The sequence below is a fragment of the Phascolarctos cinereus genome, unplaced genomic scaffold (assembly GCF_003287225.1).
Source record: "Phascolarctos cinereus isolate Bilbo 61053 unplaced genomic scaffold, phaCin_HiC Scaffold_4;HRSCAF=312, whole genome shotgun sequence".
Lineage (NCBI taxonomy): Eukaryota > Metazoa > Chordata > Mammalia > Diprotodontia > Phascolarctidae > Phascolarctos > Phascolarctos cinereus.
In genome coordinates, this window is record NW_027555847.1 from 704,656,384 (window position 1) to 704,680,050 (window position 23,667).

A 23,667-nucleotide genomic window follows, 5' to 3' on the forward strand; every position below is an offset into this window, starting at 1 on the left:
TGATTTCTGCATGATCTTCAAAATTAGAAATTAAAAAAAAAATAAAATAACTTCTTCACTCTGTAGCAAATCCAGGGCTTATACATTTCAGATTAATTCAGTAAAAAACTCACAAGTAAAATAATGCATATTTAAGGGAAATATTATACAGACTTTCACACAGAAGTACATAATATTTTTTAAAATCTATTGCCATTCATTTATTTTGCACAAAAACGTATAAATATGTCACCAGCTTTTCTTAACTTAAAAAACTTAAATAAAAACGACACCAGATGAAAACTACCCTTTGCTGTCTTTTTTTTTAATAATTTTTTTTGTGGGTTTTTTTTTTCCTTTTTGCTTAGAACTGGGTTTCTAGGGAAAAAAAGCCCCTGCATAAAAACAGCCCATTAAAAAAAAATTCAGATGAATTCTGGGAAAAAACAACCCCAAAGTGGTAAAAGATTACAAATGTCTACTTTACAATTTGTCTTTTCACCAAGTTAAATTTTTATACAAGTTTACAATCTTCATATTTTTATGCGCTTCAAAAGGCCTTGAGAATTTTCCTTTCTGATTAAGAAAAAATAGCACTGCAATATTTTTAAAGTCAATTTTACACTGTACACATTAGATACAAATGGTTTGATATATCAGATTTTTTAACCTATACATTGCTGAGATGCCCCCCTCCCTCCCCCCACCCCCGCCGCCCCAGGGTGGTTCAGAGAACAAAATCATCCATTTACACGGTTCCTTCTCTGCTTTCACATTCCCACCACACAACAGACTTTTTTTTCCCTTTAATATAATTTGTTTTTAAACATTAGATTATTTCAAGAAAAATACTTTTAAAAAATCATAGTAATTATTACACTTCTTTTTGTTAACCAGAACATGAAAGTATTTTGGAAGAACTTTTAAAATTTGCATGATTCTTTCCACAGACCCCTAGCTCTCCCTGCCTGACGATCCAGTGCCCTGACATTCCGTGCCTGTGCCCCTGCCCCTCAGTGACAAACGCCCACAGCAGCCACAGGACGAGTCCCCTGTGACTCGGAGAGCCCGGAATGAAGGTGTGAGAAACTGCTTCCATTACAGCCATTCTTAACATTTCAAAAAGGCAAATCACTTTACTAAACAAAGCTCCACCACAGTGGTTCCACTTCAAGTACTAATTTAATGACAAGTTCTATTATTTCTTTGAAATAATATTCCTATGGTCCAGAAATAATCCACCATATTTCATACATGATTTGGAGAGCAAACACTCTCTGGGAAATGCTTCTGCTCTCATGCGAGGTCTAGTTTTCACCAGAGCTTTCTGAGCATCGCTGCTTGGAGAGGGCACTCAATCCCCCCTCTGGAAACGGGGGGCCTGGGCAAGCTCGCCGCCACAGCCCTGAATCTGAGTTGCCCGCCTGTTACCTTGGATTCAACCCGGGCCACGACTCAACCCGGGCCACTCTGAACTCAGTGGGCTTCCTGGCCAAACCTGCCGCATGGCTCTGAATGAGTTTCTTTGCAGACATAACCAGCCTGGATTTGTTTTTAGGTCGGAAGATAGACAGGTGTGTAGACAAATAATCCTATGGGGGCTCCTGATTGGGTTTCATCTAGAGTGCCTGGTCCTCACTAATTTAAAAACAAAAACAAAGACAACAATATGATTTAAAATAAATAAACAAAGTTAACATGTGCCAGACCATTCCCATCTACACAGACAGGGCAATCGACCAAAGCACTCATACCTAGTAAGGCGGCAGAATCTCCCTCTCTCTTTTTATTTAATAATGTACTCAGGCTTGTTCTTGTTTCATAAAGCCCCACCGTACAGGCCACCCATACCAATCCTTAGGGGCCTTAGACCCTTATTTTTAAACAGAGACTTAAAACAGGGTCAGTCCTCTGGGGAAAAGGACACCACACTCTCCATGTTTGCCTCCTTAAAAAAAAAAAGACACACAAAACACAAAGCTTCCTGTTGATGGGCCAGTGGGCCCAGGCTATCCGTGACATTAACATTGGCTGAATGTCCCCGTGCCTGGAAGCCCGCAAGTCCTTGGGAGAAACATCACCGTGCCCCTCAGACCCAGGTGAAGGCTGCAGAACCGATGTGGGCCTCTTGGAAAAGTGAAGCCCAACACAGGCTTGGAGGCTGCTCAGGAGAAAGGAGTATGGGCCCTTTGCAGAGTGTAGTTCATTTCTTGGGTTGAGGTTTTGAGGGAAGAGAGGGAGGTCCGAGCCAGAAAGGAGCAAGTGCTTTTCAAATTAAAGTATGCTCATGATGGCGTTGTACAACTGAGTGAGCACCACAAAGTGGACGGGAAGGCAGGAGGTGCGGTCCTGGGTGGCGGGATTGCACGTGAGCCAGGACAGCGCGTTGTACTGCTCCAGAACGAACCTGTTGAGGAAGCACACGGTGAGGGGCCACCCGAGGGTCCTGAGCCCCGCCCCTTCAATTCTGCTTTCTTGGAGGCTCCCACTGCACATCAGTCACTTCTAGAGGCTTAAGGCCAAAGGAACTAAAGGAACTAGGGTTGGGGAAGGCTTCACCCAACACCCAGCATCCGAGCTACGGGACTCTTGGCTGACATCAGGGGGAAAAAAAGCTGCTTTCTGGGAACAATAGGCAGAAATGATTCATTCTTTTCTGGGGGGTCTGGAGAGGATGGTGGAAGGAATCTACCTGTTATGTCAAAGGAGAAATGTGAATTACAATGTGCCTAATCTCCTTTGGAATATACACAAATTTACTTGTACATAAAGCTTTTTTAAATTGTAATTTTAATTTCAAGCTCATCTCCAGAGTGCCATTTGGTTCTTTGTATCAGGCTGGATTAAGTCCATCCTCAGCAGTCATGGCAGCCTGCTTGTGGACAATAAAGCGAAGTTTCAGAGGCCAACAGACACTCACCTCCTACAAATAAAAATGGCAGCCATGCATCTGCCTTGTGGCTGGGCTCTGCACCCCTCGGCGCTGAGCCCCTTGCCTTCGCTAAGCTCTCCCTCCTTCCAAGTAATCATAGAGCTTCAAGATGGGCTGGGACACCCCAGACCCAAGTGAGTCAGGGGAGTGCAGCCCGGGGCCCCCACCCCGCATGCCCCAGAATGCCTGTTACCTCAGGACGTCCGATGTGGTTTTGGAGTCCAGAGGATGTGGCACGCGCTGGGAGTTCCTGGCGGGGAGAAGTTCGTCCATCTGAGCTACAGAGATGTGGTGGTGCAGGGAGGCCTGGGAGATGACAAGGAAGAGGGAGGGGTCAAAGGGACTGGGGGAGGCTGTGGCAGCTCTTTTGGTGACTTGGTACACGACGTCTTGATGCAAATGAGTAAACACAAGATCGGTGAGAAAAGAGCGCCAGTGAAGGAGCTACAGCGCGGCACTTTCAAGGGCCCCGTGCACTCCATGGGCTGGGAAACTGTTTGGAACGGGAAGGACTTTCAGTTTGCGTGAGATCATCCCAGAGAACATGGGGGGCCTGGCTATTCCTGAGTGGGGGTGGGGGGTGTCTGTGGACTGGAGGTGGGCAGTATTGATGAGGAGCTGGGTGCGCCAGCCTGGAGGAGGGCTGAGGTGTGTGAAGAGATGGAGGCACGGGCAGTGACGTGACCGGCCAGGGAAGGGAAGGCAGACAGGGAAAGGACGATCTGGGTCGGAGGACCTGAACCGATGTGCTTCAGGAACCTGCACGTGGGAGGAGATTACTAGGTAGGCTTAAGGAACAATCTTCAGTTGCCTTGCTATGGGAACCCACCACAGCTCCCATTGCTCCTGCCCTCCGATCCAAGGCTTCCACTTCCACTCTTGGGAATCTTCTTGTGAAAAGTCTAGCTAGTCAACTACCTCGTCTGGAGGCCTCGGCATCACACACAGCGAAGCACCAAAATGCTTCCCGGGACTCACGCCCGAGGGGATCACTCACGGGCTGCTCCTTCCTGGGGGCACCGGGCTGCATCATGCCTCGGATGGCAGGAGGCCAGTCTGAGCCGGAGCAATCCTCGGCAGATGCGTGCGACCCGAGGGACGTTCAGGAACTCAGGCCTTGGAGGGGTGCTGGAGCACCGGCCTGGGAATGACCAAGAGCTGACTCCAGCTCTGGTGCCTCACCCACAGTGAAGATCCAATCTCTGGTGTGGGTGGGGAGAGAACTGTCCATAAATAGAGAACTCCCTGGTAAGTCTGAACTAAGCAAAGTGGTGGGGGACACTCAGAGGTGATTCATGCTACCAAGACAGCGTTTTCCAATGCTGGGAGAGTAGAGATAGCCTGACTGCCAGAGGGAGAGCGAGCTGGCTCCTGAGAGCCTAGCTAGGAAACTGAACCCCTGAGGCACCCATCAGCCCAACCCATCTGAATTTTGAGGACAGACCCACCTTTAGGAAGAGAGGGCACTGGTTTTGGGCCTGTGGACACGAGGACCAGAACCACTGGGGAAGATTCTCAGCTTTGGCCGTTGACACGAAATAGCCCAGAGCGAGGGGCTGCTGCTTCAGCTCCTCAGGGGCTTCTCGGGAAAGAAGGCGCTCACCCTGGCTCTGAGGGAGACAAAACACAGGAGCAGAGCCAGTGGGGGAGGTCAGTCTGTCTCGAAAGCCTTTTTGCTGCATGCTTATTGTACTGAGCCCATTCACTGCCCTTCTGGCAGGACACCAGATGACAGAGAAGAGCAAACAGTTGAGTTTCCAACTTCCCCGTACGTGCGGCTGAACCCACCATGGCCTCACTCAGAGAGCACCAAGCCACTAACCCCGAGTCCCAAGGACATCAGTTCATGGCCAAGGGGTTTTGTAATTTGGTCTCAGGTGGAGTCTGCTCTCTGGTAAAGCAATGCCTTTTGCCCCTCTGGACCAGTCAGAGGACTGCGTGGAGCACTGGTGACTGAGCCACTTTGCCCACTGTCACCCAGTCACTGGGTCAGAGGCAGGCTTGCATCTGTGGTGTCTAGATGTGGAGGCTGGCTCTCTGTCTGCTACCCCAAGCTGCCCTTCTCCTTAAGATTACTGATGCCTGATGATGGGAAATCTGCCACCAAATCTCTGCTAAGTGCTATCTTTTGGAAATTGCTTCATTTATTGGCTCCTTCTTATGAGCCATTAAGACATTAAAAATGTCATATATGTTCTTCCTTCAAAAATAAAACAAATGAAGAAATTGTGACCATACCTACTAACTATCCACCTTACCTGCTGTTCTTCATTATACACAGTGCCCTCAGAGGCCTTACTGACAGCAGGGGAAGCCCTGGAGCCATTGTTCTTATAGTAGAGATAAGAGAATCCTCTGAGACGTGCACACACACACTCATTCCAACCCCTTGTTATGTCCAGTGACACAAAATGTGTAATTTCTTGAGTATATAACACATGGGTTCCTATACAGAACTGTCTAGCTATAGAACAGAACTGTTTCTTGTCCAAAGGACACTAGGTGTGGCTCCATGGATAAAGCGCGAGGCCTGGAGTCTGGACAACCTGTATTAGGATTCTGCCACACGCGCTTACTAGCTGTGTGCCTCAGTTTCCTCAATTGTAAAATAGGAATGATGATAGCATTTAACTCACAAGAGTGTTGTGAAGATAAAATGAGATAATAGATAAATTGCTTAGAAAACCTTAAAGCACCATAGAGATGCTAGTAATTATCATCATCATCATTACTATTACAGAGGGACTAGTCTCACTGAAAAGGTCTCCTCTGTAATAGATTGTAATCAGGTAAGCTAACTGTAACTTTCCTGGGTAAATGTTCACACTGTCTCCGAAAATTAGCAAATGGAGCTGGTAGAAAAGGCCATAATGGGACTGTTGCTGTAGTGAAATACAAACCAAGACACTTGTATTTTATAATTCCTTGGAGGATACCCTTCAAAATGGTAAGGCCAAAAACAAGTCATGAGTTTATTTTTTAAAATCCAAATGGCATGGGGCAGCTAGGCAGCGTAGTGGATACAGTACCAGCCCTGGAGTCAGGAGGACCTGAATTCAAATCTGGCCTCGTACACATAACACTTACTAGCTGTGTGACCCTGGGCAAGTCACTTAACCCCACTGCCTAGCAAAACCAAAACAAACAAAACCGTTAAAGTCCAAATGGCCCAGCCCCAAGGAGCAGCAAGCAGCTCTTTCTCACCCGCCTCTGCTCTGTGCTCCTCTTTAAGCTCACTTCTAGCATGAACCGGGGCATTGGTGAAAGTGATCCTGGGCTCTGTGCAGTGGGGAAGCCATGCCCTGCTACCGGTGGTTCCTGCCCCGGTGGCTGGCCCTGAGAGCACCACTGAACAGCAGGCTTTTCCTGAGTTATTCTCCCCAACCTCGTAGCCTTTTGTCTCTCTTGGAAAGACTGAAGGGCTGGGAAAAAGCTGGGCCCCCTTGCTTTACCTCCTTCCCTTGCCTTCGGCTTAGGGACCAAAGCTCAGAACCTGAGAGCCACAGACTTGGAGGCACAGCACAGATCGATTTCAGGAAGCCTGCAAACTTGTTCAATTTTTTTTATAATTGTATTCCAGTCTAATTGTTTTCTTTTGTAACTCCATGTATTTTACTTTTATGCATTTAAAAAAACATGACTCTGAGAAATGGTCCACAGGCTTGGACAGACAAACTGCCAAAGAGGTTCAGTACACATATAGAGAAAGGTTAAAAACACCTGGTTTAGGAGTAAAACCTGACATCATTACATTAATTCTGCCTACTTTCAAACTAGTTAAGCTATGAAACTTTCACACACTTAAAAAGGCTTTTTCCTGCTATAATCTCTTAACTCAGCATCAAAGAGGGTTCAACAAGTCCTGAAGTGGATAGGTTGGGGGTGGCCCGGCTGACCTGGCTGCCGGTGTTTCAGGACAGTTTCAGTACAGCAGGGGCTCTTGTTGGTAAACCGTAGCAATCCATTAAAGGACATGCAGAAGAAAAGGTCTGATCCAAGCCGGAATGAGCACACACTGCTGGCTTTTAGGAAGTAAAATTATACCTCAATGACCACACCCCTTGTTAATGATTACACTGAATTACTAAAGCAGGTTCCCCCGGAAAAGACCTGCAGGCATCCCTCTTGTGATAAACATCATTTCTTGGAGTCTGGTGAGAGACTTGGATGGATTTTTCCATTATGGAAATTAGTGTCTCCCATCTTTTTGTTCCCTAACTCTAACTTGAGGCCTTCAAAATAAGGCAGAAATAACCTGCCTGGAGTTCAAATTCAGCCTCAGACCGGGCAAGTCACTTCCCCACTGTCTACTCAGTTTCCCCACTTGTAAAAAGGGGATAATAAGAGCATCTACCTCTCAGGGTTGTTGTGAGTGTCAAAAGAGATAATGATTGTAAAGTGGTTTGTAAACCTGCAACAGCTATAGAAACGCTATTATTACTATTACTGACACTGAGCTGGCTCACGGACAATGTGGATCTGTGTCCCGAGGCACTCCGTCTTCGTCAGGTCCATGGGAACACCAGAGCCTCAGGAGCACTGGGTCCCGGCAGTGCCTGTCCAGGGAGGAGAGAGGCCTGTGGAGGCCCCAGGCCCAAAGGCAAGAGGAGCCACGTGCAAACAATGACACCTGCTCTGGGGGCTGGTGAGGCCAGGGCCCTTTTTTTCTTTAAAATGTTCGTCAGCGAAATTAGTGCTGGGGAATAGAATTCAACTGCCCGAAATCAAAGCCCTCGAAGTGAAGCTGAAGGAACGTCCGAGTTCAGTTTGGACGCTCCACACGCCTGCTGCTCACTTTCTTAGCCCCTTCAATCTTAAAATATTTAAGACAAAAGAAGAGAGAGTGCAATGAGGAGGCATGGCCCATCATCCTGAAAACCTGCAGTGGAGCTCATGGAGGTGGGAATTCTATGAGTGACATCCTTTCACGGCCTCCATGTCCCTAGTGCAGTTAAAGGTGAAGCAATGCCCACCTTCCAATTTCTGCTCTACGTCAAGCACGGCCTGGAATACTTCTCATTAACATGAGACTCTGAGTCTCAAGAGGCCTCCTTTAGGCCTGCTCACAAACAAAGCATTCGGTTATTTCTGCATGTTGGTAATAGGAGAGATTATGACAGGCACAAATAAATGAAAGCAGCCAGCCGCCTTTTGCATCACTTCAAAGTTCTGAGTGGAGAAGAGAACCCTGCCAAACTTCCTTCAAATGAATGCAACAATCAACAATTCTTTCTTGAATTAACAAAATTAATTTACATCTTAAATAAGCAGTGATGCTGGAACTAGCTTCTTGAAAGCCACTCTGGGTAAAAATAACTTGTAAACAGCATGTGCCCAAAGCTTCATTTTTGTTAAGTCAATAATATTTGCATAAAACTCCAGCACCTGCAGAGAGAATGACTTTCTGACATAAAGCTTCATCATTTGCAAAAAATATATTTATTCCAATTTCCACTGTCCTCTTTTCAAAATGGAGTAAAGGCAAGTCCCTTCCCACCTCTCCTTCTCCTGCACCCAAAGCAGACAGATTCAACAAGATGCCCACTTAAGAGATGGCACCCACACAAGACAAAGAGTCAGTGTTGCCTAAACCTGCCTTACCCGACTGTGCTGGAAATGCGAGCCCACTCCAATTCCAGAAGGAGAGCCTGGGGAAGGAACCGGGGAGGAGTTTGGAGAGGAATGGAGGTTCCCTGTGATTAAAATCCTAATGTCATTGTCCATATCATCTGGGAATGGAAGATCGAACATATCATCTGAAAAAGGACAAAAAAAAAAGATTAAAAAACGTCTCATTTTAGAAGGGAATAAACACTGTGTTATGTGCTTGTTTCCATGTGTGACTCTGCTGCTCATTGGCACATACGTGTGCCCATTTTCCAGCTTTGGTCTATGGAGTGAAGACTGCCTAGGACCAGAACACTGTCTTTCAGCCTTTAGTCTCCATTGAAAGCCTAATGCAGAGCACAGTCTGAATCAGGAGATGAAAAACAACCCTTGGTTAAAACCCATTCTTAACCAAATAAAGAGGTTTTCATGTCAGAACAGCATGCTGGAAACAGACACCAAAGGGATTTGCATCCGAGGGAATTAACCTGCATAATAATTGGCTAATGGCTGCTCTCAGCAATCTGCCAAATAAACCACTGAAATACATTAACATGCAAACTCTAAAGTGCAAACGCTCGGCATTATTTGGTATTTATGGAATAAAGACAGCAACTTGAGTAAAATTACAACATGCTCTATTTGATCAGGCTGCAAGCATGCAGGTTAATTGAAAACATTATGGAAAATTAATAAGTCGATTCTGCAAATCTGGGTACCAACATGGAAAGCTGGTATTGTTCCTAGGCTAGGCCAAACATCCCCTCTTCCACCTCTGGTCCGACAAGCTTGGGCCTATCAAACCATGTGGTCATAAAGGAAAAACAAACAATTGTCCCTTGGGCATTGAGCACCCACCATGTGCCAAGCACCATGCCAGGCCCTGAGGGAACAAAACCAAAATTGTCCCTGTCCTCAAGGAGCATCCAGTCTGTCAGGGGTGATGACAGGCACGTAAAAGCCCACAGGCACAGGACGAGCAATTTCAGGAAAGAAGATGCCAGGGTTGGGGGTTGGGGGTGGGGGGAGGCTTCCTGTAGGAGATGGGATTCCAAGAGGCGGAAGAGCATTCCAGGAGCAGGGGACAGCCAGTGCAAAAGCAGAGAGATGTGTGAGGAGAGGGGGAAGGGAATGAGCATTTACAGAGTACCTACTAAGTGCCAGGCATGTGCTAAGTACTCTACGGTTACCTCATTTCATCCCCACAACAACCAAGCAGGTGTTATATTATCCCCATTTTACATTTGAGGAAATGAGGCAGGCAGTTTAAGTGACTTGCCCTGGGTCCCACAGGTAGGAAGTGTCTGCAGCTGAATTTGAGCTCAGGTCTTTCTGACACAGGGCCAGAGCTCTATTCACTAGGCCACCAGGAGAGGAATAAAGGGAAGGAAGGAGGAAGCCAGGTTACCCAGGGCTTTAAAAGCCACAGAAAGGAGCGTATATTTGACCCTCGAGATGACAGGAGTCACTGGGTCCGAATGAGTGGGGGGCGGGGGCTGTCAGAACAGCACTTTAGGAAAATCATTTTGGCGGCTGAGTGGAGGACGGGTGCAGGAGGTTGAGAAGCTGAAGCCACTGCACTAGCTGTGAAGGGGCGGCCACCTCCAGTCCCTTGTCACGACTCATCATGCTCTGACTGCAGGTAAAGAGGCCGGGGGCAGCTTCCCTGGCCCCTGCCCCCAGACTGGGAGCTTGAACAACCATTTTCTATCACCTCTTCCTTCTGCCCCAGGACAGCTGGAGATGAAAAAATATCTGCTGAATTGAATGTTGTTTGCCCAGTCACTCCAAGTGCTTCCTGCTAATGGGAGAGGGCAGAGGGATCCTACAACCTCCCTCGAATACCCTCGGACACCAAAGCATGTTGTTTTAGAGTTATGTTATCACTTGATACATTCAACACTTCCCAGCCTTGTTCCAACCACGTTGGGTGCCTGTACTCTGGCCATCCTCTGCATTGCCCATCCCACCCCCATGGAACTCGGGCTTGATCAGCTCATGCCATTGACTGATCCTGCCCAGAAGCAGGCAGCCATGGATGTTTCCCAGCTGCGCCCCAAACCACGCCACCACAGGGCGCATCCCCCTCCTACCCCTCTGACATAAAGCCTCCCTTTACACCATGTCTTTTCTCAGTACAGTGTGAGCGCCTCAAAGGAAGGGACTGTCTCACTTCCTTCGATGTGTCTGTCCCTAGATTTTAGCTCAGTATCTGAACACAGCACTTAATGCTCGTTCTTTCATTCACGGTTACGTAATATACCCTCCCTCCCTCCCCCCCCACACCCCTCCCTCCCCGAGGATGATGGAACAGAGGAAAAGGCTCTGGCTGTGGTCGGATGACCTGGGCTTTCATCTCATCTTAGATGTGATTTAACCTCCCTGGGCCTCAGTTTCCTTGTCCGTACCATGAGACGGTCGGGTTGGATGGCCTCGCAGGTCTCTTCCCGTTCTACATCTCGGATGCTAACAATTCGTAGCTGACGTGGTAGGGACTCCTTTAAATCCCATCTTCCTCAGGAAGCCTTTCCCAATGCCTCTTCATTCCAGGGCCTTCCGCCTGTTAACTATTTCCTCTCACCCTGTCTATAGCTTGCTCTGTATATTTTTGTTTGCACATCATCTTCTCTATTAGATTTGTGAGCCCCTCGAGGGCAGGGGCTGTCTTTAGCCTCATTCTGCATCCCCAGAGCTTGGCCAGGGCTTGGCCCACAGCAATCACGTACATGTTTGCCGACTGACTGGTTTCTAGTAAAACAGAGGGCCAGGCTTGGGGGTGAGGAAGACCCAAGCTTCAGTGTCACCTCTCACCCAGGCAAGTCATTTAAACTTTGTGTGGCCCACAAAGCTCTCTGATGAAATCAAGCTCTGTCTGCAGGTATAAAAGGACATGCAGCCCCAGGTGGTCAAGTAATTGGCCTAAGGTCCTTCAGGAAGTGGCCAGGGGATCCAACCCGAAGTTCTTGCCTCTGAGTTTTGTATTTATTTAGCCTGTTAGACCTGCCTAGAATGCACTCTTAGTTTCTGAAGAGTAGGTGAGTTTTAGCTTCATAAGAAACACAGAAATCGGATTACAGTTGTCAATAAATAAAAGAAAGGAGTTTCTAGGCAGCTCTAAGTTGTAAACTTGGAGAAAAAAAAAGGAGTGAACATTGTCCAGGTTGAACGACACAGTGATCCACAACCTAGGAAACGGAGGAGCTCCAGGACCTCTATCCTCACCCCTCCTCCTTTTCGTCTTACACCGTTGTTGTACTTGTCTTGCACACGTGGAACAAACTAGTCCCGTTCTGCTCAGCCTCCAAAGACACAGGGGCCCACAGAGCAAAGGGATGAGCTTAATCGCTAAAGGCGGCAGAGAACCGGGAAGGTTACACTCCACGGCACTTTAGAGAACGCCCTTCTGTGCACACACTCCTAATCAGCACGGGAAGCAGTGAGAGGCCAGTTAATGGAGGTTAAGCATTTGTGGGGCCAGCTCGCAGACAGGACTCCAGACCTGGGAAACGGGGCCTGCCTGAGTGGATGTCGACAGGGGCCCCTCTTTGGTGAGGCCTTGCTGAAATGCCAAATCGGACTAAAGCAAAAGAGTTGTATTAAGAACCCATGACTTTTAAAGGCAAATACTCACTGGGGGCCTATCTAAAGGATTCTGTGGCTTTGTTTGGGTTTGTTTAGCCACCAGTTTATACTTTCAAAATAATTTGTGAAAAGCTTCTTCCAAACGCAAAATGATCAAACCAAAAAACAATTCAGGGACACGAAATGGAGAATGAGTCACTTACTGCTCATGCTTACCAAGAACAGTTTGAAGGCAGCACCAGTATGCTTTTATTCAGCTGCTATTATAGGTGAGCCACAGCTGCCTAGGCGCCAGGAAGATGCAGACCCATGGTCCCATAAAGAACTCCGAGGAAGCTGGTGTCCAGTGAGCTGCTCCCTCCGGGGCCTGTCTCGTGGGGCCCCTGCCCATCTCCAGCCTAGGGCTGCTCCGCCCTGTCAGCCTCTGGGCAGCCACACTGGCCTACTCAGAGGTTTCCTCCCTCATCTCTGTGCCCTCTCTCCCCTCCTCCATCACCCCTTGGCTCCTCGTAGCATTCTCGGCTCTCTCAGAGCCCAACTCAGCACCGGCCCTTCCGGGAGGCCTTTAAGAGTCAGCTCCCACCAGCATGGGTGCTCACTTTGTACTGCACGCGCTACGTGTTTTTTGAATAAATAGAGTTCAGATACTCCTCCCCCACCACCCCCATTAGAATGTAAGCTCCTGGGGGGCAGGGCTGTTTTGGTTATTGTCTCCAGACTCCCCAGAGCCTGGCAAAGCACTGACACATAGCAGGCCTTCCTAATTATGCTCATGGCATAATAATCATGAGAAGAGGTCTTTTAAACTGCTTAGATTCTCACTTCCTTTACACTTTACACACTTTTCCCTGAAAACAGAGGGATCTGCGGTGGCTCAATACAAACAGTTCCCTGGTCCACAGGCAGATTTCTGGGGGGAATGGGGGAGCGGAAAACAGCCTCTTTCACTTCACTAACGGCTAGTGGAAATTGCCTTCAATTAGCTAGAAACTTCATTCCGCACAGGGTCTGCCCTAGGCTTCACCAGATTGCCACAGGGCTGGAAGACACCCAACCCCGCTTGGCGTGCAGAACAGCTGCCAGAGGCAGCCCGCGAACACTGCGCTCACCATTGTTGGGGCTGAAGCCATCTTCATTTGGGTAGTTGGCTGGAGCCACCTGGATGGTCGAGGATGTTGGGAACACCAGGATGTGCGTACAAGAAGCATCCTGAGGGGTGTTGAGTTGAGATGACTGGAGGTTCAGCGCGGTGCTGCGACCAAAAACAGAGCCCATGGTGACAGCATCTGTAATATAGAGAACGATCCCGATTCCTCATTTTTGTGCCCCGTGGCACCGTGCTGCTGCTCTGTCACAGAAGCAGGAGGAGAAATTTCACAATTCCACATCTGCCACGTCAGATGAAGTTAGCAATTCAAGCATGATGAGTCCACATTCAGTGACTACACACAAATACCATGGCCAGAAGCTTTGAGTTGGAGGGGCTCTCACCTCATCTGGCCCCTCCCTCCCACCACACACCCCAGAGGTCCTCCAGCCTCCACCTGAAGGCTCCACTGCCCGGCAAGGCAGCCCCTCCCTCCTAAGGGGAGCTCCACTTGGTAGCATTTTCTCTCTCCTATTGAGCCTGCTTCTGCCTCTTTCAAATGTCTGCCCTTTACTGCTAGTTTTTCAGTCTAGAGTGAAACAGAACAGGCCGAGCCTCATCTTTTTCCCATGTCGTGACCTTTCCAAAAAATAAGCAAATGGAACATGGTTTCCCTGAGTCTCTGCTGCTGAAGGCTAAACAGCTTTCAACCAGTTTCTACCCAGCATGGAATTTAAGTGTCTTCACCATCCTGGCTGTCTTCCTCTGGCTCTTTATTTTTTACTTACAATTACAATTCTTACAATGCAATGCCCCAAACTTCAATAAACCAGATGATTTAAGCAAGGAAGAGTAAAGTACAACTACATAGCCTCCATGGGCTATATCTTACTCATTGAAATGTTAGTCCACTAAAACCCACAGCTATTTGTTAGGAGAATAGTTGTCCAGACACACTTCCCCCCTCACATACTTGTGAAGATGACTTTTTGACTTTATAATTGTCTCTATTAAATTTTACCTTATTAGACTCAGCCCAAATTCTAGCATTTTTGTATCTTGACTGTCATCCTTTGTGATGGCCATCCTGCTGAGCTTTGTATATCTCATAAGCTTTATCAAAGTCATTGATAATCATGTATTTCTAATCTCTACCTCTCTACTTACTGCCTACAAACACGTCCATGTCTTCCCCATCTCAGTCTATCCAGAGGTCCTCCCAGGCCTCTCCTTTCCTTTGTTCTTAAACTCTCTGTAAGAGATGCCCCCACTTCTTGGACTTGCACTCACCTTTTACCTCTCTACAGTCTGGCTTCCAACCTCATCATTCTCTGAACTGTCAAACCCAAAAGTCTTTTCTTAATACTTCATCCTTTTTGATCTCTTTGTAGACTTTGACACTGTCGATCACCTTCTTAATACTCTTTTCTCCGTTGGTTTTCATGACACCATTCTCTCTTCCTACTTGTAGGACTTCGCTATCTCCTTTGCTGGATCTTTCTCCACTAACTGTGGATGTAACACATAGCTCTGTCATAAGCCTTCTTCTCTTCTCCCTCTAGATTATTTCATTTCATGATCTCATCAGTTCCTATGGATTTAGTTATCATTTCTATGCAGATAACTCTCAGATCTACCTACCAAGTCCAAAACTCTCAGTTAACCTTTAGTCTTACATCTCCAACTACATTAGAAATATCTCGAATTTGATGTCTGGTAAACACCATCAACTCAATATATTGAAAACCAAATTCATTTCTTTCCCTCTTAGACCTCTTCCACACTTCCTTCTTACTGTTGAGGGCAACAGCTTCCTCTTGGTCACTCAGGCTCACAACCCAGAAGTCATCCTGGACTCCTCACTATCTCTCACCCTCAGAACCAAGCTGGTGCCAAGGTTCACCGATCTCACCTTTGCAACATCTCTTATATACATCCCCTTCTCTCTGCTGATACTGACACTGCGCTGGTGCAGGCCCTCAGCCTCAAGCCGTCCTGCCCCAATTCATCCCCCACTCTGCTGTGACCTTTTTAAAGTGCAAGATCACCCCCATACTCAACAAACTCCAAGATCAAATGTAAAGTCCTCCTTGGCTTTTAAAGCCCTTCATAGGCTGTCTTTGCTCCCTTCCTTTCTCATCTTTTTACACCTTGCCCCTCAGCCACCTCCCCCATGACCCTGTGACCCCGTGACACCAGCCTCTTTGCTCTGCCTTGAACAAGTCTCTGGCTGTTCTCCATGCCTGGAAGTCCTTCCCAACCCCTCCCCATTTCTGCCTCCTGGCTTTCCTGACTTCCTTCAAGGCTCAGGTAAAGCTCCACCTTCTACAGGACAGTTAATCTTTGCTTCTTCCCTCTGAGAGCTCTCCAGTCGACCCTGTTGACCCCTTGTCTGTCCATGGTGGTTTGCAGCTCATCTCTCCCATTAGACTGTGAGCTTCTTGAGAGGAAGGGCTCTTTGTTTGTTTGTTTTTTGCCTTTCTTTCTATCTCCAGCACTTCAGTGTCTGGTCGAGAGCAGGCACAAATGCTTGTGGACCGATTATTGCACGCTCTTTGGGCTGGCCACCTAATCAATATAAATCCAAGAAACTGTGTGTTGTTCTACCCACTCTCTCTCCATCTCTACCACCAGAACAGCAGGAGAGATTCTGCCCTGAGCTTTGGGCTGGGTGAGCTTTACCTGGCATCACAACAAAGGCGCCCTGGGGCTCCATGGCCACCAGGCAGGCGCTGAGGATGGAAGGCGAATCTGCGGCCGAGAGCCCACACATGCGGCATGTCTCCTTCAGCTGTTTGCTGATTGTCTGCAGGGAACATTCACTGAGGAGGATGCTCCAGTCTGAAACAAAAGGCAACTTTCAGTCTCGTCTCACACAGTTGTTAGAAAGAGTTTTGTCCTCTCTCTGGCTCTACCTAAACGACTCGGTGTCACACAGAAAATGGCACGTCTCTTCCTCTTCTATCTGGCTAAGCACTAGAGGGCGTGCAATGTCAGGAAAGCACTCAGCACAATGCTTGGCACACAGTAGGAGCTGTGTAAATGGTTATGAATCCTTTTGCCTTTCCTTCCCATCAAGGCAAACAGCGGCCTGATTCTGAATGTCAGCACTGTTCTTCACAACCTGCAGGATCCCCTTTCTGGGTACCTTGGGTTCCTCAGCGGGAAAATGAGAAGATTGGGTGAGATCATCTTCAAAGGCCCTTTGAGTTCAAAATCCTGGGATCTCAGTTTCTCATCCCACAACAAGATCATATCACCTAACACTTGTAACATCAACACCAAGTAAAGACCAAAAATTCTTTTTAAAATTAAATAATAATAATAATAATAATAATAATAATAATAATAATTACTACTATTCTATGAGACGAAATGCACTTTGGGGGAATCACAATTTTAAAGTGCCCAAAGGGATAGTTCTCTGCAGTATATTTTGTAAAGCATCTAACACAGGCCATTTAAGAATGCTTTTTGATGACAATGGTACGTTATCCCACCTTAACTCCTTTTTTATCCTTCTATTAGGGAAATGATTTTCCCCCCTATTCCTAAATGGACTTTTCTTTAGCTCAGAGCGTGGCTAGGGCCTATCTTAGACTATCTAATTATCTATTATCCAAATCTTAAAAAAAACAAACAACTACTTCTCTCTCTACAGAGCAGGTGAAAGGAAAACTATTTTCATCCCCTAAACATACTTCAAACTAGAATACCTGAAATAAGAGCTCTGAGTGTAACATGAAGAGCACATGTTAAAAACCACAGAAAAGCAAATAGATGTGAACTACAGATTTCAAACTAAACAAGGAAGAGGGGAAAAAGGCAGTCAAGGTGAGTACTTCATCACAAGCCCTTGGAGATTAAGAACACACAGGGAGCTCTGTAAAAAAGCTGCACCAAGACTCCTCCCACACTGAGGCCTCAGTCCTATTCACACCACCCAAGAATGGCAAAGCTCGAAGACCCACCAAGGGAAGGAGCCACTGCATGTGGATGAGCTGACGTTTTTATTTGGTACCTGTCTCTGGATGAAATCACAGCTACTTTTATCTCTCGGGCAAGATGCCTCTATTCCCATTCTCTTGTGAGAGAAGAGGGCTGGGATGAGAGGGAACCACAAAAACAAGACAAAATGCTGTCCTTAATAACTTTCCAAAATCGAATATTCACCTGACTTTCTTTCTCCCATCTTACTCTCTATCAGTTCTCTCAGCTGCCTTTTTATCCCATCACTTACTCTGCCCTAGGGATGCCAGCAGCCATGCTAACAAATCAGCACCTGACCAAAACCTCAGGCTCCTCATCCTTGCTTTAAGAAATAAAGCTAAGTCTGCTCTCTCTCTCTTTCTCCCCACCCCACCAATTTCAGAACCTCAAGGATGGCTGATTCAATCAATCTGTATATTCCTTCCACTAATTCAGAACATAACCCCTAAGTTACAAACAATAGATGAATTTTTGCATTTTGTTGCTGTTAGGAACTTTAATTTCATAGGCAAAACAAAGTACTGCTGTTGAAGATCTCATCAATTAAGTTTGGAAATTCATCTGTAATTTAAAGTCTCAGAGAGTTGCCAGCTTCTCCACAGTTACACAACTAGGAAGTGTCAGAGAGCTGAAAAGCCAGCTCTGTAACGACTCTCCAACACTGCCACCCAACTTCTGGCTGCTCTGGCCAAAGAAATCAGCATTCTTTGGAAAATCCAGTGATCACCTTCTCTGAATTTGCCTAGGCTTGTCTTGGAAGGAGAGATATACTGTCCATCACAGAGTCTCTACTCCAACCTTTTCTGCTTAGTAGGAACTGTTGACTAGCCTTCAAACTCTCAAGGCCATCTTTGGGTCACCATGAGGTACTGTACTTTGAAATTTCTTCATCGGTTTCTTTTTTCTTGTGTCTTATTTATGGATCAGGTTGAGATGACCTAATAATGCACTGGAATGTGTGTGACCAATGTAATATCATCTGCTAATTGGTGCATTTGTGGAATATCTCCACTGGTGGAGAAGCCCTCTGATAAGTGGATTTTGTGCCTCTGGCAGGAACGTGTCTCCCTCCATTACAGCACGAGGGACATTTGAGATCAGAGACTCCCTGGCTTTCTTCAAGTCCGAGCTAGCCTGTCTTCTACCAGAGGACTTTCCCAGTACTTCTCACCTCTAGTGTCTTCTCTCTGAACTTGTTTGAATTTACCATGCATCTTGTATGGTGTCTCCTTCATTAAAATGTGAGCTCCCTGAGGGCAGGGGCTATTTTTGCCTTTCTCTGAATCCCCACTGTTTAACTCTGTGTCTGGAATGTAGTGAAGTGCTTAATAAATAGCTGTTGACTGATTAAACAAAATTATAATTGGGATTCCATTATTAAGGAATCTTAAAATATGCATGGTGACCACCTTATTGGAGAAGAATATTTAAGGCTCTGTTTTGCTTTACTAAGGCAAATGCTCTTTTGGAATCAATAAACAATAAATACAGTGGAATCTTGTATTTAAAAAAAATCTGAATTGCAAAGAAATTAGGAAGATATGAAATGATGATTCCTCCAACATTATGAATGCATCCTCTCAGGCTGCTAATAAAAAGTTTCATTGTCAGAATGGCATTCCTAAGCATTAGAAATGCTGGGGGAAAAATTGCAACAACTGGTGATACTTTCTACAGGTTTCCAAGGCTGGATTAGGGTAACTATAATTTAAAAGTTTTATGTATAGCTCCTTGAGTCAAAAAGTGCTATATAAAATCAATGGTAAATGAATTTTAAAACCAAGCAGATTACAGTCATTAGTATGTTAATAAAAGAAAATAAAAAACAAACAAACAAAACAACAACTTTTTTGGAGGGATAGGGGTGTTGGCATGGCATAAATTGGACCTATGCTTTCATTGGAACAGAGAAGTCCCAGTGAGGAAACATTCTCCACCAAGGCGGATACCAGCTTGAAGCTTCATTTACAGGGTTGCCTGGGGTACTGAGAGGCCGTGCAAATTGTCCAAGTTCCCACAGCCACTCTCTGCCAGAGGCAAGACTTGAACATCACTCTTCTTGTCTTCAAGGCCAGTCCTCTATCTGCTAGGTCACACTGTCTCTCTGACATTTCTTTAAATGGCCTCTAAATCCTAACAATTAACTAGACAAGTAGCTAGCTGTGACACAGGTGATATCGTGTACTATATACACAAAGACCCTGTTGTAGTAATCTGACGTGACTGGACACCGCCAATTATTTTCTGGTTTTTTTTTTGTAATGTTCCCAAACTCCCTTCTATCATCATCTTCTTTTCCCTGGTTTGATCGTTACAGTCGTTAAGACCTCTTTACCTTTTAGCTCCCCATGGCCAAGTCTGCCAAGGCGCCCAATCACAACTCTCCAAGGCAGTGATGTCATCTGAATGATGCCGATGCACCACTCCCATAACTTCTGGAGCCCAATTTTGCGTGGAGACACTTTACTCCTCCGAGATCTGGAGAGGAAGAGAAGTGGGGAAAATAGAGAGCGAGCAAACTTCCTTGGAGCACATTACTGTGAACTATCCCCCTCCTCCTCCCCTCCCCCTACCCCAACCCTCTACCCCCAAAACAAAACAGACAAAACATTGTGCCAACCCCATTTGGAACAGAGAATGGAAGGGGTTGTGCCTGAGGACAGACAGGACATCAAGCCAAGGTTCCTACCTGTTTGGTAAATCAATATTTACAATGCAAGTTTCCAATAATTCGCCATTGAGGTCAGTGCAAGAGGCTAAGAGCCAACGTTGGTCATGGGACAAACAGTAGCCAACGAAGAGCACGTTATACTTCTGGCTGGCTTCCCCAAATGTCTCTCCCAGCTCCGTCTGTTTGTCTTTGATTGGTGCCAATATAAAAGGAGGGGAGTAAAACTGGATTGGACTGGGCCTCTGAAATCAAAGTCAAAATCAATATCAGCACAAAGCCAGCCCATAAAACCACGTCTGCATAAACACAAAACGGCCCATGATAATGTCTAAAGAGATGAAGACTAAAGGGCTGTGCAGAATTCTATGACACCGGCGAGGTCAAAAGGATCTCTTCAATGACACAAATTAGAAAACCCAATCCAAATCAATACTTCCTTATTTAATAAAATAGCTATTTAAAAAAAGGAAACCTGAGAATTCAAAGCATTAACTGTGAATAAAGTCAAATAATTTATATTAATTGCTTAACTGTGACAGATTGTAAAAGCACAGTTGTCATCTTCACTTCAATTGATTACAAATATTTATATTTTTATAAAATGTAACCCATGTGATTCATTCCAGGCCCCAAATGTTATTTAACTTAAATAGTTGGGGATTATATGTCAAGAGGGTAACTGTGAAACTGGCCTGCTGCAATCCTACTGTTGAAAATGACAAAACCCTGAAATTCCCTAAGAGGGGAGAACGTGGCATTTGAAAGTCACAGACGGGCTTCAGTGATGGCATCAGTTCTGTTCAGAACACAAAGTCACTGTCCTTTTACCAAGCAGACAGAGCACTGTGAAAGGATGCCCTCTGATGACCATGGGCTCCCAAATGAATTAAGATGCAAGGTAGAACTATGTTAAAAGACATTCAGTGATCTTTATAACATGGCATAGCTTCTCGGCATTCAAATGCAACAAACAGCTTCATCTCTTCATCTGTAAAACAATGAGTTTTGCCGTCTGAGGGAGAGGGAAAGGCCCGGCACCCAACATGCTGAGATCTGTCTATGACTAAGCAAACACAGGACTCTTCTGATCAAAACGATGAAGAAATTTCTCTTTTTCCTCAACAGCTTTTAGTAATTCTCTTTTTCTTAAGAAAAATTCAAACGATCCACTGAGATACTAAATTTTAGGGGGTTATAAAGGGGTTGATCTTTGCTCAAATTTCCTAGGTAACATCAGGCTCTTACTGCTCACAACCTTTTCCTGATCCTAATTCACATCAGAGCAGTAGGCTACAGCAGAGGGAGGTGGGATTCCCAATCACTGTCCAGCCACTGGGACAAGCCGAGCTGTTCCATGACGCTCAAGTCCAGTAGACTCTTTCTATGGCAAATCCTATGCAAATTCCTGATGCCCGTAACTATAAAGACAGGGAAGGGAACATGGATAGCCTCACTGGAGGAAGTAGAAACCCACCAAGAAGGACCCACAGGGGGCAGTGTAAGCGGATTCAGGAGGCCATATATATTCTGCTTTCGTTGCTCAGTGGCTGTTGTTCAGTGGTCCTGACAAGTTATACATGGAAAGCAAATTTTAGGAGATCAACATTTTTAGGTGCAGTAAGAAATCTCACTAGTGAAAGACATCAGATAGTGAGTAAACCTTGATCAGCCTCAGATTTTTGTTTTATAAACCCAAATGTTCATACATTAGATTTGTTTAAAGATGACAAGTAGATTTCTGAACAAAAGATAATCGTCATGTTGATTAATGAACATTATAAATGAAACACCAACTAAAACCACTGAGTTGGAGGAAGCACCATGCAGAATGAGCAGGGAGAAATAATGAACTGACCTCACCATGCAGCTTTTTGGCTAAGATCAAGCAGATTCCAGGCTTGCTAAGAAAGGCTGGAATTAATCATATTTCTCTACTAACTCCCTGAGCTCTTTGAAACAATTCTAGACCTGAATGACATGATAGCTAAGCTGCTCATCAGAGTACGAAATTCACACACTAAGAACAAGATTAATTGAGCAACACCAAATTCAGGAAGCTGTGTTTTTTAAAAAATCCTTAGAACTAACACATTTCACCAAATACACATGTTTTCGTGCCCAGCCTATTAGGGGAAATTCTTTCCATCTTTGTCTTCACCTCCTGGCTTTCTGGGCTTCCTTCAAGTCCCAGCTAACATCCCCCTTAATGTTGGTGCCCTCCCTCTGCTGATTCTCTGAAGATCATCCCGACTGCCGGCTCAGCTGTTAGACCGCGAGCTTCTCAGGGGCAGGGCATGCACTGTCTTTCGCTCTTCTTTGTATCCTCAACATTTAGTCCAATGCCTGGTGCATAAGAGGTATTGCATAAATGTTAATTGATTGATGGATGGGCAGCACAGCCTGAATCAAGCACGAGGGAGAGTCTTTCACTTCTAAACTGGCTCCTCGTGAAAGGACACCCACACACTCAACAGAGAAACAATGTTATATGTGACCAGATTTAAAATGAGAAATTGTCAATCTTTCCCAAGATTTATTCTGAGTAGAGGGTCATCATAGGATTCAGAGCAGGAAGGGACCTCAGAAACCCTCCCACCCTCTCCTCCACAGTGGAGAGCCAGGGGCTCAGAGAGGTTAAGGGGCTTGCCGAGGCCACAGGAGGAGTAAGCAGAAAACCAAGATTGGAACCCAGACCTTCGGCCACACGACCCTGTACTCCTCCTACTGCACCACACTGACACCTCAAGGTCATGCAGATTTATTTTAAGTGAGACAAAGTTAGCAAATGTTTCTTTTACATAATGAATTTCGAAGTAGATACAATGCAGCTAGTGAAGGTTTGTTGATCCAGGTCTGACACGGGGTAAATGCAGCAGGAATTAGGAAAGTGGAGAGACATTCAGATTTCAAACATGGCATGGAACAAATATCTAAGGCAAGGTAAACAGGAGCAAACCGGGAGCAAATACATCCCTTATTTTTTAAAAAAACAATTTGTTTTGGCACATCCACCACTACCTTCTATGTATCTTTCTGGTTTAACACTGTGTGTGGGTGTGGGGAGTAGGGTGTAGACAAGAGTGAGAGACACCAAAGCTCAGGGAGAAGCATGTGGCCCCGTGACGGGGAGCGGACACAGAGCCGCAGTGAGCACAGAGACGTGTGCACATCTCTGGCAGAGAGAGGGATACAACACATGCCTATTACTGGAATCGGTCACAAGGAAGCCCAAGGTTTTGGAAAAGGCAAACAGAAATAATCAATTTAAGGCTCATTTCAACTTCAGGAAATAAGGGACTCAACGAATAAAGAAAAACATGGGAGATCAGCAAGGTGAAGGAGACTGGTGACTTATCTCCTACATCTCAGAACGACAACAGAAACGCTTGCCTATTTTCTAAAACATTGTATTATCAGGGAGATAATCCCTTTTGTTTTATACTGTGAGTTGAAGGCATCTGGCTGGCCCCAGAGAAAGCTAAAAACTCCATCTGCCACTCAGACTCTCCTCAGAGTACCCACCTCAGGGTTCTTGAGGATCGTCTCAATGCTGGCCGCAGGGCCGAAGCCCGTGAGAGATCTGATGTGGATCTGGGTGGGCAGAGGCCGCCTGCACTGGCAGTACGCCGAGAACGCCATGGACTTCAGGTGCTGAATGTAGAAGACTCGCTCATCCTTCGCCGTCTGCAGCATGTACTGGCAAGGCACGATCTGGGCAGACACATCAGAAAGACTGAAGCTGGGAGGGGCTGACGAGAACGCCGGAAACAGAAGCGCATCGATTCTCCATGTGACCCAGGAAAGAACCGCTCAGCTCTG

At 46.0% G+C, this 23,667-nt stretch overlaps 1 protein-coding gene across 6 annotated transcripts in view; it reads right to left on the bottom strand.

Annotated features, from left to right (window-relative positions):
- Positions 1-770: 770 nt before the first annotated feature.
- The window catches only part of MED13L (mediator complex subunit 13L), a 395,342-nt gene continuing 372,445 nt past the window's right edge, over positions 771-23,667 (bottom strand). For all 6 annotated transcript variants that reach the window (XM_021008008.2, XM_078154351.1, XM_021008010.2 and 3 more), the window contains 9 exons: positions 23,371-23,559; positions 19,867-20,090; positions 19,513-19,655; positions 15,870-16,028; positions 13,210-13,386; positions 8,513-8,667; positions 4,360-4,521; positions 3,105-3,217; positions 771-2,386 (listed from right to left, as the gene is read on the bottom strand). In XM_021008008.2, coding sequence (XP_020863667.1) covers positions 2,254-2,386; positions 3,105-3,217; positions 4,360-4,521; positions 8,513-8,667; positions 13,210-13,386; positions 15,870-16,028; positions 19,513-19,655; positions 19,867-20,090; positions 23,371-23,559 — 1,455 coding nt within the window. In that variant the 3' untranslated portion in view covers positions 771-2,253. The remainder of the gene's footprint in view (positions 2,387-3,104; positions 3,218-4,359; positions 4,522-8,512; positions 8,668-13,209; positions 13,387-15,869; positions 16,029-19,512; positions 19,656-19,866; positions 20,091-23,370; positions 23,560-23,667) is intronic.